This window comes from Rhinolophus ferrumequinum, chromosome X (genome assembly GCF_004115265.2).
Source record: "Rhinolophus ferrumequinum isolate MPI-CBG mRhiFer1 chromosome X, mRhiFer1_v1.p, whole genome shotgun sequence".
Classification (NCBI taxonomy): domain Eukaryota; kingdom Metazoa; phylum Chordata; class Mammalia; order Chiroptera; family Rhinolophidae; genus Rhinolophus; species Rhinolophus ferrumequinum.
The window spans coordinates 82,126,121-82,143,756 of record NC_046284.1 but is presented as its reverse complement, the minus strand read 5'-3'; the positions used below and the strand labels follow the sequence as shown (position 1 = coordinate 82,143,756).

Sequence of the window (17,636 nt, the reverse complement as noted above, 5' to 3'; positions counted from 1 at the left end):
AGCATACTACTATAAAGAGTATGGGCTTTGGAATTAGGTAGTTGGTAAGCCACCTCTTTGAATCTCAGTATCCTCCTCTGCAAATGAAGCGATGTTGTTGTGAGATTTAAACTAGGGGTATTTTCAGCACTCAAAACAGAACATGGAACAAACAATAGGGGCTTGAGGTAAATGGTTTTCTTTAAGCTAAGTCCCCAAAAAATAAACAAACAAGAAAAACAAGCTCATACAGAGAACAGACTGGTGGTTGCCAGAGGCAGGGAGTGGGTGAAATACATAAAGGGATTGAAAGGTAAATAAATAAATAAAGTCTTTCTTAAAAATAATACCTAGTATTGACCACAGCAAGGGGAAATTGGGTATGCTGCTTGAGAAAAATAGGCATCTTTAAACCTTAAAAACATACATAATCAATGATCTAAAATTTCCACTATGAGGAGTTTTTCCTAAGTAATTTGCTAGCAGCTATCAAATGTTGTAAACCATGAATTTGTATACAGGTGTGACTCAAAGAACAAATCCTTAGCAATCCAGTAGGTAAAAGAAAAAACAACGCAATTTGCATTTCTCTGATTATCTACAAGGTCGAATTATTCTGCAAGTTTACTTTGTTCTTTTCTGACATGGTCTATGTACATTTTGTCAATGGGATATTTATATCTCCTACTGATTTAGCTAAAAATATTAACTACATCAGGTTACAAATATTTTCCCCAGCTTGTCATGTGTCTTTTTATTTTGGATATAATACTTTACATTTTCATTATTTGTATAGTTCAAGGCAAGTTTTTTTTCTGCTCTTCAATTTCCAAAACAAATTTTGAGTACCCAACTGTCAAAAACTAGATGCCAAAACAGATTTAAAAAAATCAAAAGGAAATAAACAGTATTTCCAAGATATCAAAAATGAATACTCAATATGTATGGCATTCAATAAAAAACAGACATTCCAATGTCAAATACAAAAATAAACAGCGTGAGCAGACAACGGATAAAAGTCCAATAAGTTTGAAAATCTATGCATTAAAGTAGGCAAATTACAACAGTGAAATATTTTTTCCCCGCCTATGAACAAAAATTTAAAAGATAATAATAATGCTGGACAGGTATGGGAAGTCAGCACTTCTCATACTCATTAGTGTGACACTGAGTGAAAATGTCAGGAGAACTACCCCTGCAATAATCTTTTAAAGACTGGAAGAAATGTAGCAAAATGTTAATAGTGATACCTGTGGGTGATACTTACCAGGTAATTACTTAGGTTTTTAAAAACCTAGTGGCCTGTATTTACAAAATGAACTAATTATGCACCAGATACTTGGCTAAGCACTACCTCCCATCAAGGAGCGAGGAATTCTCAACCCTGTTTTACAGGTGTGGAAACCTGGCAAGTTAAACTCTCAGCCACAAAAATCTGGTAAGACTCAAACCCATGTCTAATTCCAAAGCAGCCTGTGCTCCTTAACCTACAGCACCTGAGGTCTACAAGAGTGCCATAACAATGCAATACTTTCTTAATCTCAGAACTCAGTATAAGCTAGATGATAGAATATTGGGCTGAAACTGGGATTTCTACTGTTGACATAGGATCAAATGACATGGCAAGCTAATACACGGGTTAAGCTGAATTGCATGCTTAAGAATCAGTAATAAAGAAAGCTAAACACTGGCCTCACAAGAAATCTAGTAAGAAAGGTGTTACCACGTTAATTTTCTAGAAAACAAAATTGAGAAAGATCCCACAAGTACAGAAAGGATTTTACCCCACATCTGCTCTTTCCATTATACCCTACAGCCTTTCAATGCGTAGGAACAGCAGCCAGAGAGCCTACTTTAAGTACATAGAGCTACAAACTGTTTAGTGCTCACTTTCCACTGGTCACTAGCATATTCACTTTTTTAATCAGGGAAGTTAAAAAGAAACTGTGTTTCAAGACAAGTTGCTGTTTTACTGCTTTGTATATATGAGTGATGATATATTTGGAAGATCGGTATGGGTGAACTGATTGCAAGGATTTTATTCTGAAATGAAAAAACAGCAAACCTTTGGATACTTACAGCCTCAGTAGGTGTCTTCTTCAGTTTAGTCCTGTCTACTTTCATGTTTTCGATTTTGTTTTATGATCTGAAAATTAAATCCCCAAACAAGTGAGAATTAAAGTCACAATCTTGAACTCTACATGCTTAGACACAGATATTATAGAATGAAGAACATGCAAAATGCTTAAAATAAAAACTCTGGCATTATGATGCTACGTCAACTCAGAGGCACAGCTATGAGGCAGGGAGGAGGAGTAAACAATCCAGATAAAACCAGCCCACATCCATATGTTGCAAAAGTCTGTAACCAATTTAAGCCAAAGTTAAAATGTCTTTTTTTTAATTTACAAACCTCTTAAACTCATAATTGAAAAGACCATGTATAATAGTGAAAAACTGGAAAGGATCTAATGTCCAACTGTTACAAATGTTGCACACAATTGTATGTAACAGCAAAGATGTTCCTGGAAAAACAAAAGTTACAAAACAGAATGAACAGTATAAACCTATGTCTAAAAACAATAGACGGAAAGGATAAATCAAAAGGTCAACAGATTGCTAACCAAAAGGACTGTATTTGATTGTTTTATCTGTGCATCTCTCTTTTACTGTTTTTAACCAATAAGAATAGTTGTGTTTTAAGAACAAAGGCAACACAATACTTCTATTTTTTAATTAGAAAATGAGGTATAAGACTCCCACTATAAATATCCTAACACAGAATCAATCAAGGCCATGTAACTTGGAAGGCTCAAAAGCGAACAAATCTGACTAGACCCATAGTATAAACCTAGGCGATCTTTGATGACAGACAGGTCCTTCAAGATGCTCTGGCCAAGGCTCAGGAAGAAACAAAGGTTTTTTTCCATTAGCAACTAGGACACAGATATTATAGGACACATGCACAGAAGTGACTTGCAAGCTCTTTACATACCAAAGATTCTGCTGCTAATAATGTATTTGTTACAAAGCAGTCACTGGAGGTCAATGTCCCTCCCTGAAGAAGGCAGTCATAATGTAAAGCTGACCAAGCACAAGTATAAATTTTAGGCAACCGTTGGCCTAGATTTAGTCCAACATACTCAGTACTGTAGAAATAACATATATTTGCCTGTATGGCCGGCATCCATTCAACCAATGGGCATTCCGGAAGAGTTGGTGAAAAATCCAGAACACGTTCTAATGTTTCTGTAGAAACCATTCCTGAAGGAAAAAAGATGTTTACCTCTACAGTTCACATTTAAAGTATGTGACTCCAATTACTTTTTAAAAATTTACCTCAGCATCTAATAGAAAATGAACAAAATGTCTGTGGTCAACAACTTCCAACTATCTAAAACGAGGCCAAGAAGATTCTGGCAACAATCAGATCCATGTAGTGGACACTGTAAGTGAGCTATTTATATATTTACTCAGGCTTGATTTTTCTCACAAAACTTCTCACACCCATCACTTAAAGCAAGTGGCTATCACACTACTGAGGCTGCAATCATTTGCTAGGAGGCTATTAGACTGCCTCTGCTACATACACCACCATACAACCCAAATCCCTGAATGCTTTCCCTCCAAAATTAGGAACAAGAAAAGTCCATTCTCACTTTTATTCAATACAGTGTTGAAAGTTCTAGCCACTCCAATAAGAAAAGGAACTAACAGGTATGGAATCAGAAAGGAAGAAATAAAACTGTGCCTATTTGTAAATGACAAAAGATTATCTAAGTAGAAAATCCCAAGGAATCTACAGAAAAACCTCCCAGAGTAAGTACTCGGCAAAGTTGCAGGATGCAAGATAAATATACACATATCAATCATATTTCTATATACTGGCAATGGACACATGGACTCCAAACTTAAAAGTACAACATGACTCACAATTGCTCAAGAAAAAAATGAAATACTTAGGTGTAAATCTAACAAAGCATGTACAAGACTTGCATGCTAAAAACTACAAAATGTTGATTTTAAAAAACCAAAGAAGATCTACATACATGAAGAGATATACCATGTTCATGGATTAAGAAGACTCAACATAGTAAATATGTCAATTCTACTCAAATTTATATATAGGTTTAATTCAGTGCTTATCCATAACCCAGCAAGATAATTTTGTAAACTGAAATTATTCTAAAATGTATATGGAAAGGTAAAGGGCCACAATGGCTAAAGCAATTTTGAAAAGGAAGGGAGGATCACTCTGTCCAATTTTAAGACTTGTTACATATATCTATATATCTCTACAGTAATCACTACTGTATATCTAGTATTGTAGGAGGTACAACAGACACATATATCCATGGACCAGAGATCCAGGCAAATATGTCCAACTGATTTTTGAAAAAGGAAAAAGCAATTCAATCAAAGGATAGTTTTATTAACAAATGGTACCAGAGCAAGTAGACATCTACAGGCAAAAAAGATGAACTAAGTCTCATACTTTATGTAAAAAATAGCCACATGGAAAACAGTATGGAGGTTCTTCAAAAAATTAAAAATATGATCCAGCAATTCTACTTCTGGGTATTTACCCAAAGGAAATGAAAACACTAACTTGAAAAGACATATGCACCCCTATATTTATTATAGCCGTATGTACAGCAGCCAATACATGGAAACAACCTAAGTGTCCATCAATGGATAAATTGATTTTTAAAATGTGGTGTACACAGACACACCCACAGTGGAATACTATTCAGTCACAAAAAAGAAAATCTTGCCATCTGCAACCACATGGATGGACCTTGAGGGCATTATGCTAAGTAAAGTAAGTCAGACAGAGAGAAATACTGTATGCTCTCACTTCTATATGGAATCTCAAAAACAAACAAACAAACAAAAAAACCTGAACTCATAGCTACAGAAAACAGATTAGGGGGTGAGGTGAGTAAAATGGGTGAAGGTGGTCAGTAGGTACAAACTTCTAGTTATACTGAGTCATTATGTTGTACACCTGAAACTCATATGTTATCATGGACCTAAATGTTAAACTATAAAACTTAACAGGAGAAAATATTTGCAAACCATATACAGTATCTAAAATATATAAAGAACTCTCAAAAATCAACAGTAAAAAACCCAAACAATTCTCCAAAACAAGAGCACTGAGTAACTTGTGCAAATAAACAACTCACAACTATTTTACTGGTTTAAAAAAATGCAGATGAGATTACCCGCAAAGCTTTACACAACTAAGTGTCTAACTTTAACTAAAGCTATTTTGACTTGGGATTCTGTACCTGTCAAGGGTTTGGACTGAGAACAATGGACTCTGGCTAACTAAAGAAAAGTGATTTACTGGAAGGACAGCTGATAGCTCACAGAACCAACAGGAAGGCTTAGAAACCCACACTAAGGAAACAGGAGGAACCGAGGAAGCAATGCAGCTGGAACCTCCCACAGACACAGCTTAGTTGGGGTACCTACACTGCCAACACCAGACTCTGGATGTCTAGAAGCTACTGCTGGTGCTGGAATGATTTCTAAATGGTCTCAGGTTATTTACCTCAGGTATCAGTGACTCCAGATGCAAAGTCCCAAGTGTAAGCATCTGACTGGTCAAGCACAGGTCCCATGCGCATGCCCTAGCTGTTGAGGTTCTGGGAAAGCAAGTGCATTTGGCTTTTTCAGTTTCCCCAGTGTTCGGGTTCCAAACGTTTTACAAAAAGATTCAGATGATTGGCACCCAATTAAAAAAACACGCCAAAACAAATTTAAAAACACACACGTCCCCATAACTAGTGCATGTTAACCTGATTTCCATAATTTTGTTGCAAGAAAACATCTATAGTTTAAAAAGGAAAGATATCACTGTCTATGAGACATCAATTAAGAAAAATTCAAGGGTTTTTTTTGCACCGTTGTTCTATTTCTAAGCCGACTTCACAGTGGTAAGGGAGAATATTTTTGAGTGCCCATTACAAGCTAGACAATACTTAGGCTGGTGTTTCCCAAAGCATTTTAGAGTATCTTGCTCCATGAAGGAAAACAAGGTTCCAGTAATTTGGTAAATGTTACAAATGGAATTTCCTTTTCCTCTAGGACAGTCACATGGCTGACTTATTAGGGAAAAGAACCGGTTTTTAAGTGACATCTACTGAAAGTCCATCAACTTAAGTATCCCAAAGAGTACATTTTGAGACATGCTGCCCAGGGGCTTCGTATAATTAATTGTCTGTCATACAATCCTCACCACTCTAGCCAAGTTTTGACTCCATTTACAGATAGAAAACTGAGGCTCAGAGAAATTAAGTACCTTGCCTGGTTAATGAATGTTGGCACCAAGATCTAAATCCAGGCTTTTCTGACTCCCAGCATGCTTTAATAAACATGCTGTTCACTTTACTAGTTCTATTACTACAATAAATGCCTGCAGATGAAAACATAAATTTGTGACAGATTCTTCTACATTGTTGGATCCTATTGTTCAAAAAACTATGGCAAGAGAGGAAACTGGGGCACAAGGTGAGAGGTTGAGATATTATCAATCTCATTAATGATGGGAACAAGTGACTAGGGAATGAGTTCTACCTAATGCTTAGAAGTTAAATGGGTGAAAATCCCATGACATAAAAAAAGCCTCTAACAAAAAGAAGTTAGTTCTAAACAAATTCCTGAACATGGCCTCTGCCTTTGTTGGGTCAGACCAGAACTCTGAGCATTAAGAAATCTTTACATGTAATGAAACATTTCTTCCTAAACTCAGGTTTGATCAACTTTAAGAAAACTAACGAATTATTACCGTATGAACCACCATCCATAGCTATTACCATAACTTCCATTTAATTACCCATTTCTTTTATCACTTCTTCGTTCCCCCAAACATCATTTACCTTTGAGGTTTGAATCTTAGTTTTGTAGGGTTTACATCAAGGTAAGTGTATACAATTAAAATAGACGGAGGAAAGGTGCTCTCTAAAGGGTAACTCACTGTGTAGTAATCACCTCCAAGTCATCAAACTTACCGTGACTTTCAATATTGAATTACCTTAAGGGCAGAAAACACCTGTAGTTCCCAAACCTGGCTCAATAGCAGCTGAGTGTGCTGGTAGACCAGCCTTACTATTCAAAGTATGGTCAAAGGATCAGCAGCAGTGACACCACCTAGGAGTTAATAAAAATGCAGACTCTCAGGCCCCACCCAGGCCCGGGGAATCAACCTGTATTTTAATAAGATCTTCAGGTGACTTATATATTAAAGTTTGAGAAACAAAGATCAGAATACAGGCTCTGAATCAGGAAATGCAGGTTAGAATCACTGCTGTATCACTTACTCACTGTATACGCATGGACAAATCAGCCTCTGTGCACTTCTGTTTCCTCAACTGTGAAATAGGGATAACTGATCTCCCCACTTCCACACTTTCATCTAATCCATTCTCAAGAGCAGCAAAAGCAATCTTCTTAAAACATAAATCAGCTCATGTTACTTCCTTGCTTAAAACCTTTCACCGGTTTCCCTAGAATTATATCCAAACTCTAACCATGGCCCATAGGGCCCTGGCATGATTTGGCTCCTGGAATGCTCTCCAGTCTCTTCTCTTCACAACCACATCAGTCTTTCCATTTAATTTCTGGAACACTCTAAGTTCTGGCCTGTAGACCTTTACAAGTGCTATTCCCACTGGAAGGCTTCTGCCCCACACTCCCATTCTTCCCACAGCTAGTTCCATTTGAGCAACCGACTAAAATAAGACCCCAAGTGGCTTCCCATCGCAACCCATCTAAAGCTGGCCTAATTGTTATTTTTCTATTAGAGTACCCTCCGTTTCCTTTCACAGCCCAGTATCAATCAATCCAACTGGTTTGATTTTCTACAGTGTTAAGTTCTTAGCATCTAGCACAGGATCTTCCCCATTGATAGGTACACATGTATTTGTAGAATAGAGTTCAGGAAAGAAGTATGCAGAGAAAAAAATCTGTGACTGTCGGCATACACAGAACTTGAAGCCACAGGTGTGGAGACGGTCACTTACAGAGAAGAAGCCCAGAACTAAGTTCTTATTTGATCTCACATTTGAAGGTAAGGCAAAGGAGGAGAACCTGGCAAAGGAGAGGCTGGTGAAGTACAACAGAACTAGATCACAGTATCATGAAAGACAAAAGATGGCAAGACTTACACTCAATGGTGTCAAATGTCAAAATGAGACATGTCCAGAAAACGTGTGTTGAAATTGGGAAGAGATAACCTGAGCAGTATTTTCAGTGGGGTCGTGGGAAAGGAAAACAAACTGGAGTGAGTCAGGGATCAATGGGAAGTGAGGCAACATACATAGTATGTGTAAAAAAAAAACAAAACCCAAAACTCTTTTGAAAGGTTGGCTGTAAATGCAAGCAGAGAATTATGGGGTCATTACAAGGTAGAGGGGAAGAGAAGATAATGGAAAGAAAAATTCCTAAGAAACTGAGGGTAGGGGACTGTTCAGATTCACTATTTCACCTTAACTTAAGGAACACTCATGGATTTTGAATAACAAACACTAACCAGAAGTAGGACAATCCTCTCCCTCATCTGTTAAAACTCAACTGTGTGCCCTATGTGCTTACATTGTATCCTGTACCTATCAACTTCTCTATTAATGAGAAAATGTCTGCCACAGGGTGGGCAAGAAAAACGAAAAATCCACCTGGGAAGCGAAGAAACATGCATTATCACTGGTTGCCTCTAGGTGGCAGAATAACACACGGTTTTATTCATGCTTCATGCTTTCAGATTCAAATTTTCTATAATCATGCATCCATTTACAGCGAGAATTTTTCTTTTGTACAATTTTTAAGGTAGAAAACAATGACTCCTGAGCCAAAGGGCGTGCATCAAATTAAGAACAAATCATGTAAATAAATGTCTTAGATTGGCTTGCTGCCTGCTCTTGGAGCTTCTTTCCTGTCTTCTGTTGTTTAATCCTCGAGTTTGGCACACTTGAGCAAGCACTCAATACTTATTGATTTGGTTTATTATTTGGTAGATTAAGAAATGCTGCACACATGTACGGGAGTGTGGATGAATCAAAGTTAGCCTAAAATTCCTACTGAGATCATGGAAAACCATTATGGCAGTTTTTAATCAAAAATGCTTAGAAAACTCTAAACTCCAATGTGCCACAAAGCAAAACACTCGATGATATTTGCCCCGCAGTGAGTCAGTCATTCCCTTCAGCTCTCTGCAGTCTCAAAGTAAATTCAGGTGAGAACTGCCTGGACCATCCATCCTCTCTGGAAGCAGCAAGCCGAATCTTGAAACCCAGCCTGCTATTCACTATTTCTTTACAGAGGCACAGACATAACACATTAGTTAAAGGAGACACAATGGATTGTCAGGCCTTTCCATCCAATCTAGTGTTTGATTATTCCCATTAATATCCACCCAACAAATACTCTGAGGATCCATTTATCATAATAACAGCTAACATTTACTGACCATCTATTATGCATTATCTCTAATCTTTGTAAAAACTTGGAGATGAAGATTGTTCCCAATTTACTGAGGCCAAAGTAGCCATATACCCAGTGCTATAACCTGGATTCAAACCAAATTTGCTCCACAACTCCACGTACACACAATGCTGTATGCACAGTCTACCCCACCCCCCCCTCAGACACCCAGATCCCTATTCTTGGCCACATAAAATATGACCCTGAGGATTGCTGACCTAGATTTTATGGAACACGGATAATAAGATGTAATAATAAAGCAAACTGGTAAGAGTGTACAGATGTAGAATCATAATGTTGTACACTTGCAAATTGTTATTAACCAATGTTACCCCCAATAAATTTTTTTAAAACTGCATGCAGAAAAAAACCAGCAGTGCATAGTGTAGTAACTGCTTAACAAATGTTTGCTGTTGTTAAGGAACACACACACACACAATACTAAAGCAACTGAAAAACAGCCTTTACTCACCCAAGACAAATCTGGAAATTATCTGCAGAAATACCTCGACAGTGTCTCCCTCAAAATTTGAAAACACTATGACTCAGGTTAAGTGTATATGCTTGCTTACTTACTCTTGGTGCTTTTCTGCACTTCAGTACATTCAAAGAAAACATACCAAGTAGGAATCTGATACCTCCAACACTGACTTTGGAGGTAAGAATGGTGTCAGAACACATCCCCTACACATCCTCTACCCTACTGAACTGGGAAGCTGAAGATCCAGAAGTTATCCTTCGGGTCATTACTCCCAATTACTTAGAAAAACTGGCATCAAAAGAATTTGGCAACAAAACAGGGCTCAAAGTTGGTAGATCAGTTTTGCCAGTAGAGAAGAAATGACACCATGCCAAGGAGCCCTTCTTAGCATTCCCAACAAAAAATAAAAACAGCAATGAATGCTGTCACTTAGGCAAAGTAAGGAAAGACCCCCATCTACACACTTTTTATTATTAAATTTATTGGGATGACATTGGCTAATTATATAGGTTTCAAGTGTACAATTCTGTAATACATCATCTGGACGTTGCATTGTGTGTTCACCATCCAAAGTCAAATCTCCTTCCCTTACCATCACACATTTGACTCCCTTTACCCTTTTCTATCTCCTCTCCCCCTTTCCCTCTGGTAACTACCATACTGTTCTCTGTGTCTATGAGTTTCCGTTTGTCTTGTTTGTCTGTTTCTTTCAGTTTTATATCCTACAGGAGTGAAATCATATGGTTCTCGACTTTTTCTGTCTGACTTATTTTGCTTAGCATGATAATCTCAAGATCCATCCATGTTGTTACAAATGGCAGTATTTCATCTTTGTGATGATGAATATTACTTGGCTGGCCAAGTAATATTCCATTGTATGTGTATATACACATCTTCCTAACCAATCATCTATCGAAGGACACTTTGGTTGTTTCCAAGTCTTGGCCAACTAAAGCTGAAAAGAACATCGGAACACATGTATCTTTACGGATAAATGTTTTCAAATTTGGGGGGTAGATAGCCAGAAGAGGGATTGCTGGGCTGTACAGTAATTCTATTCTTAATTTTTTGAGGAACCTCCATACCGTTTTCCATAGTAGCTGCACCAATTTACATTCCCACCAACAGTGTATGAGGGTTCTTTTTTTCTCCACAGCCTCTCCAACATTTATTATTTGTCTTGTTGATGACAGCCATTCTGACTGGGGTGATATCTCATTGTGGTTTTTATTTGTATTTCCCTAACAGCTACTGATGTTGAGCATTTTTTCATGTATCTGTTGGCCGTTTGTATGCCTTCTTGAAAGAAGTGTCTGTTCAGGTCCTCTGCCCAATTTTTAATTGGATTGTCTGTTTTTTTTTATTGTTGATTTGTATGAGTTCTTTATATATTTTGGATATTAGCCCCTTATCAGAGGTGTTGTTTGCAAATACCTTCTCCCATTCAGCTGGTTGCCTTTTGGTTTTGTTGATAGTTTCTTTGGCTATGCCAAAGCTTTTTAGTTTGATATAGTTCCATTCACTTATTTTTGCTTTTACTTCCCTTGCCTTTGAGGTCAAATCCATAAATTCCTAAGACCGAAGTCCATAAGCTTGTCTACACATTTTAAATTGATGCTCCGGAATAATCCTAATTTACCCTTTAAGAATGATGTCTCCCATCCTCTTCCTTCCTTGTGGCTAGATTTGGCACAAAAGATCAATTATAATAATGACTGGTTATTCCCTATCCCATCACATCGAATTTCAAAGATGCAAGTGCTTTTTTAATATTGCCCACTTCTAACAGAAAATTAAGACATAAGTCTTTAAACTAACACTCATTATTCAAATATCAAGAACTTAACCATAGAAAAGCCTGCCACTATCTAATAGGTGAACTTCACTCAGAAGGGCCAGAGGCAGCATTCAGTTAATTCAGGAAAACAAACCCATCAGAAATCAAGCTACTTAAAAAAATATCTTTAAAATAATTTACTTAAAAAATAAATCTGGAGTTCTCAACCCTGGCTATGCAAAATCAACCAAGGCTTATTTTGAAAATTAAAAACATCTGGCTATACAAGGTGTGGCTTACAAGATGTGATCAAAATATACAGTGTATTTAAATAAAAATATTACTTAATTTAAATTTAAATTATATAATTTCACTAAAAAATTATTACAGTAAGACATTGCCATTAACTCCCCTCAAAATACTCCCCCTCGCTTCGAACACACTTATCCCATCATTCTTGCCACTTTCTGAAATAGTTCTGGAAGTCCTCTTTCGTGTGTCTTTACTTTATCCTCCACCATGACAATGCTCTGTGTCACACATCGCTTCTGGTATATGGTAATTTGTGTCAAATAAAAACAATACGGTGTGTCCTCATCCACCTTATTCACTGGATCTGGCACCGTGTGACTTCTGGCTCTTCCTCAAAGTCAAAATGGCAACGAATAGTAAATGTTTTGAATCGATACTACTGCAACTAGATACATTCATGAAAAAGAACTTCCAGAACTGCTTCAGAAAGTGGCAAGAAGGATGAGATAGGTGCGTTTGAAGTGAGGGGGAGTATTTTGAAGGGGGTTAAAGGCAAAGTGTCTTTTACTGTAATATTTTTTATTTATTTAAACATTCACCGTATTCTTTCATCACACCTTGTACATACTCAGTAGATATGAAGTGGAAAGGTTTCTTTCTTTCTTTTTTTCCCTCCAAGCTGTACAGGTGATTTAGCTGCATGGCCAGACTTGAGAGGCACTTTATTAGATATTTATTGTTTTGCCAGTTTGATACTCACGTAGGAATCTGCTTTAAAATAATGAGGGAGGGAGTGGAGTCTAAATAAAACAAGAATAGCTTGTGTTAACCGTTGAAGCTGGGTAATAGGTACATGGGGGTTAATTACACTATTTTCTAACTTTTGCGCATGTTTGAAAATCTCTTAAACATATTTTAAATTAAGACGTTACCCTAGGGCCGGCAGGGTGGCTCCGGTGGTTGGAGCTCCGAGCTCCTGGCTCCTAAAGCCGAGGTCGCCAGTTCAATTTCCACATGGGCCAGTGAGCTGCGCCCTCTACAGCTAAAACTGTGAACAACAGCTCTCCCTGGAGCTGGGCTGCCGTGAGCAGCTGGAGGTTGGTGAGAGCTGCCGCAGGCTGCTGTGAGCGGCACAGCAGCCGACTGACAACGGGAGACCGACTGCCTCAGCCGGAGGTAGTGCAAGGCCCATAATACCAGCATGGGCCAGGGAGCTGTGTCCTACACAACTAGGCTGAGAAACAGCCTGAACCGGAGTGGCGGGGGGAGGCGGAAGAAGGAAAAGAAAAAGGACTTTATCCTGCCAGATGCCTCCATTCCACACACCCCCACACACACACTGCTGCCAGAGCAATTTCCCTCAAATTCAAAATCTACCTACATCAAGTGAAAACTCCTTACCTAACCCAGCATCCAAGACCTCTAGGACCTAGTCCCTGCTTACCTTTCTTACCAGGGCCACATTATATAATATCCCCCTAGGCTCCCCACATGCTTTAACCATGACAAGCTTTTTAGTTTCCCTACCATTCAAGGTTTTTGATATCTTCACTCAAATTGCTCTCTGCTAAAATGGCTACTCTCTGTATATCCCCTAGAGCTCAGCTTAAATGTTTCCTTCTCTATGAAGCTATTTCAGATATACCCTCCCCAAGGAAAATCGATCATTCCCTCCTTTGTGCCCCCACTGTACCCTCAATCAACACCCTCTGTTTACTTACACATCCATCTCCCCACTAGAGTGAGATCTGTATGAGTGGGACTGTGTCTATTTATCTGCATTCTTGTCACCAGCATAAAAACTGTCACTTAGTATATTAATAAACGAATGAATGACTATCCAGTAAATGTTTAATGTACCCAGTAAATAATCCAAACATTAACTCTTTTGATGAAATTTTCAACTGAGAAAACCAATTTATATGATTTATTCAATCTGTATCTTTCCATTCAACAAATACTATATAAATGAACATTTTATATGCCACATATATACATATATATGGCATTGTGATGGGTGCTATGAGATAGCCAGGTGTACAGAAATGTAAAAAAGAAAAAGGGAGATTAGAAGCAATGGTAATGTGAAAGCCAATGAAAGTCAGTACACAAAAGTGAACAATTAAATTACAACTTCCTAGTGGCCAAAGCAAAGCTGAAAATAATTAACAAGATCAACACAGTACATAAAATAAATCCTTACATAACACCAACCATAACCTTGCTTTTTAAAAACTTTGGGTTTTTAAAGATTAAAGTTGCATAAAGCAGAAAACACCTTTAGCAAAAGTGAAACAATTAGCCCAGCTTTCACCTTTGGGCATATTGCTTTAGTCTAAAAAATACATACACTAGGAAATAGACAGGCTGTCAAATACAATAAAGACAGTAGAGGAAACCAAGAAGAATTCCAATCCTTTTGCATTACTCAGCTCCAATTCTGTCATATCCCCAAGTTTACAAAGAAATATGCACCATCTCTAAAGATTAAACCTCCTCTATATAAGGGGGAATTCTTTATTCCAGGATTTAAAAAATCCTCTAGGTCCTGTATCCTGATGCAAGGTAGAAAAAGGCACAAATCTTCTATAGAAAAGCTAGATTAAGTGTATTTCTAAATAAAAGCTAGGTTTTAATGTCTTAATACATTCTGACAAAAGATATATCTATATGGGGGGAGAAGGAGAGACCTCAGTAATGTGTTGATTACTTTTTTTTTTATTTAAAGATAGACACTGAGGAATACTACTGGAAGAAAGTCAAAATGAAGTAGAGAACAACGGCACAATGGAAATGTCTGGGAGTCAAAGAGAACCAGGCTTCAATTCCATTTACTAGCTGTATAATCTTAGACAAGTTACTATACCAGCCAGTAACTTCTGGAAAATAAACAATACAGCCTACCTCATAGGGCTGTGCCTGGCAAAGAGTAAGCCATATTATTATTTGTTCTATTTCTTTCAGTTCCAGATTAAACTAAGGGCAGCAATCTTAGGCTGGATCAATCTCTATCAAAAGCAAAAAACAGCTGGTCTTTCCAACCCCTTCTACATGTCATCTGCATATGAAGGAGGAAAACCTAAGTTCATTAACAACAAAGCTTTAAAACAAAGCCCTCAGAAAAAAGATCAAGTCCCAGAAAAAGATCAAGCCACATAACTGGCTCTGAGTCAATTTAACAGTACCACACACATAATCATTTCCAATGTTCTTTAAATAAACCAACAATGTGAACAATCTGCTGCTTTAAAATATTTGTATCTATAACATGAAAGGTGTTTGCTGAAAATGAAGGAACAGTATGCAAAAGTAGTCTAGTTCCCTGCCATCAACTGACTTTGTGACCTTAGAACAATCTGGGCCTCAGACATAAATAAAATGGGACTATAATAACTAAGATCCTTTGAAGCACTGTCTATAACATTTTATCTTCAGTTCAAGATATATGTTAAATATTAAATACGAACAATCCGAATTACTCTCAAAATTAAAGGAGCAAAAAAGCAACCAAGACAGTTTTCTACTTGGCACAAATTTCAACTTTTTTAAAACAAACTACACTTTTCCAAATCATTCACTTTTAAGCTGAGCTGAGCATATTTTAAATGATCAAATAGTTTTTCCCAAGATGAAAAATAGGAGCGGCCATTTGGATGAAAATAAAAGCACATACCTATTTCACACCATTATTTAAACATAAAAAGCTAAAATATAAAAGTATTAGAAGCTAATATAGGAAAATATTCTTGTAATCTTGGCAAAGATCTTCCAAGCAAGATACACAACCTAGAAACCATAAAGGAAAGAAACGAGGGGCACATTTGACTACATAAAAATTCCAAACCATAACAGAAAGTATTTGCAACAGGATAAAGGGTTAGTATATCTAATATACAAAACACTCCCAAAACTCATTAAGACAAATAATCCAATTGAAAACCAAGCAAAAGGGCATGAACTTGCAATTTACAGAGGATATAAACATTTGCTCATCCTCACTAGTAATTACAAAAACGCTAATCAAAGCATGGAGGTGCTATTTCTCACTTATCAGGCTGGTTAAAATTAAAAAGATCAACAATATCTCATCTTGGCAGATATAGGTGGAGAAAAGGGCACTCACCGACACTGCTGGTGAGAATGGAAATTCAATACTATACATTGCCTTTCTGGAGGTCATTTTGGCAGTACTTACCAAAAATTTACATGACTCAGAATAAATTCTACTCCTGAGGCCCACAAAAAGGAATGATTAAATTATAGTGAATCCACGCTTGGAAATGCAATGCAAACATTAAAAAGAATAGAGTCCAGCCATATGTTCTAACATAAAAATATGCACAGTACACCAAATGGATAAGCACAGTATATAAATCCTAAAAGATATTAAATTTTTAACAGATTTCTGAGGTGTGGTATGAATAAAAGGAGATTGTTATTTGGGAGCAGACTAATTTTTTAATTGAAATATTTCTGTTTGAATCTTCTAAAAAGTTTACAACAAACATTTTTATAATCTAAAATAGTTGAAAAGGAAGCAAGAAAAAGATGGGCTTAGAAAACATCACCTTAGTTTGAAAGTTTTACAAGCAGGAAATTCAGTCCCATCTACAGGTTTACAGCTTCCATAGGTATGCAGGAAAACACAGTGAAATTGAAATGTCCCATTAAAAAGCTGCAAATTGACCCTGTGTTGAAAAGTAATAATAACCATAGTCAAAAGGGCAAAGAAAATTAGCTTTCTTTGGACTTTTGACTTGATCATTTACCTTTCTGCTCTCTTAAATTTTCCCCATCTTTTGGGTACCCTTCTTATTGAAAGAGGGCCGCTTATTCTGCACTTCCATGGGTGACACCTGCTGGCACATTTAGAAATAGAGTTCAGTTTTAAGAAATAAGTTCAGTTTTAAGATATAGCACAAAAAAAAAATAACACTAGACTAGACTACCTGATTCAATGCTTGACTCCACCACTAACCAGCCATGGTACCTTGGACAAGTCATTTCCCCTAATCTGGGCCTATAAAATAAGGAGTCTGAGCCCAGGTGGTTGGTGCGCTGTGCTCCTAACTCTGAGGTCGCGAGGTTACTGGTTCAATTCCCACATAGGCCAGTGAGCTGCGCCCTCTACAGTTTAGATTGTGAACAACGGCTCTCCCTGGAGGTGAGCTGGTGAGAGCTGCCACAGGCTGCTGTGTGCTGCTATGAGCGGCTGGCAGCCAGCAAAGGCTGCCATAAGCTGCTATGAGCGGCCGACCAACTACCGGCGACTGACTGCCTCAGCCGGGGAAGTGCAAGGCTCATAATACCAGCTTGGGCCAGGGAGATGTGTCCTACACAACTAGACTGAGAAACAACAGCTTGAACCAGAGTGGCGGGGAGGCGGAAGAAAGGGGGAACAAAAATAAGGAGTTTGATATGGATAATATCAAATAGAGGGGCTTCTCCAACTCTTCTGTTGGACATGGAGAAGATTACCATTTTAAAGCCACTAGTAATTTGTTTTGCTACAGGTAGAGATTTGAATTCACCCATGTAAGCAGTCTGCCTTTACTTTTAAAAACCAAAAATCTCCAATGCTCTATGTAAAAAGTTGTCTTCAAGTGATATCTGCACCTCTCCAGGTTATACTTCCTTTTAAGGTTGGCCTTGCCATGATAC

The 17,636-nt window shown here is 37.6% G+C and overlaps 1 protein-coding gene across 16 annotated transcripts in view; it reads right to left on the bottom strand.

The window, feature by feature from the left end:
* HUWE1 (HECT, UBA and WWE domain containing E3 ubiquitin protein ligase 1) overlaps window positions 1-17,636 on the bottom strand; it is a 162,948-nt gene that overhangs the window by 130,090 nt on the left and 15,222 nt on the right. For all 16 annotated transcript variants that reach the window (XM_033108784.1, XM_033108844.1, XM_033108835.1 and 13 more), the window contains one exon: window positions 2,059-2,125. In XM_033108784.1, coding sequence (XP_032964675.1) covers window positions 2,059-2,103 — 45 coding nt within the window. In that variant the 5' untranslated portion in view covers window positions 2,104-2,125. The remainder of the gene's footprint in view (window positions 1-2,058; window positions 2,126-17,636) is intronic.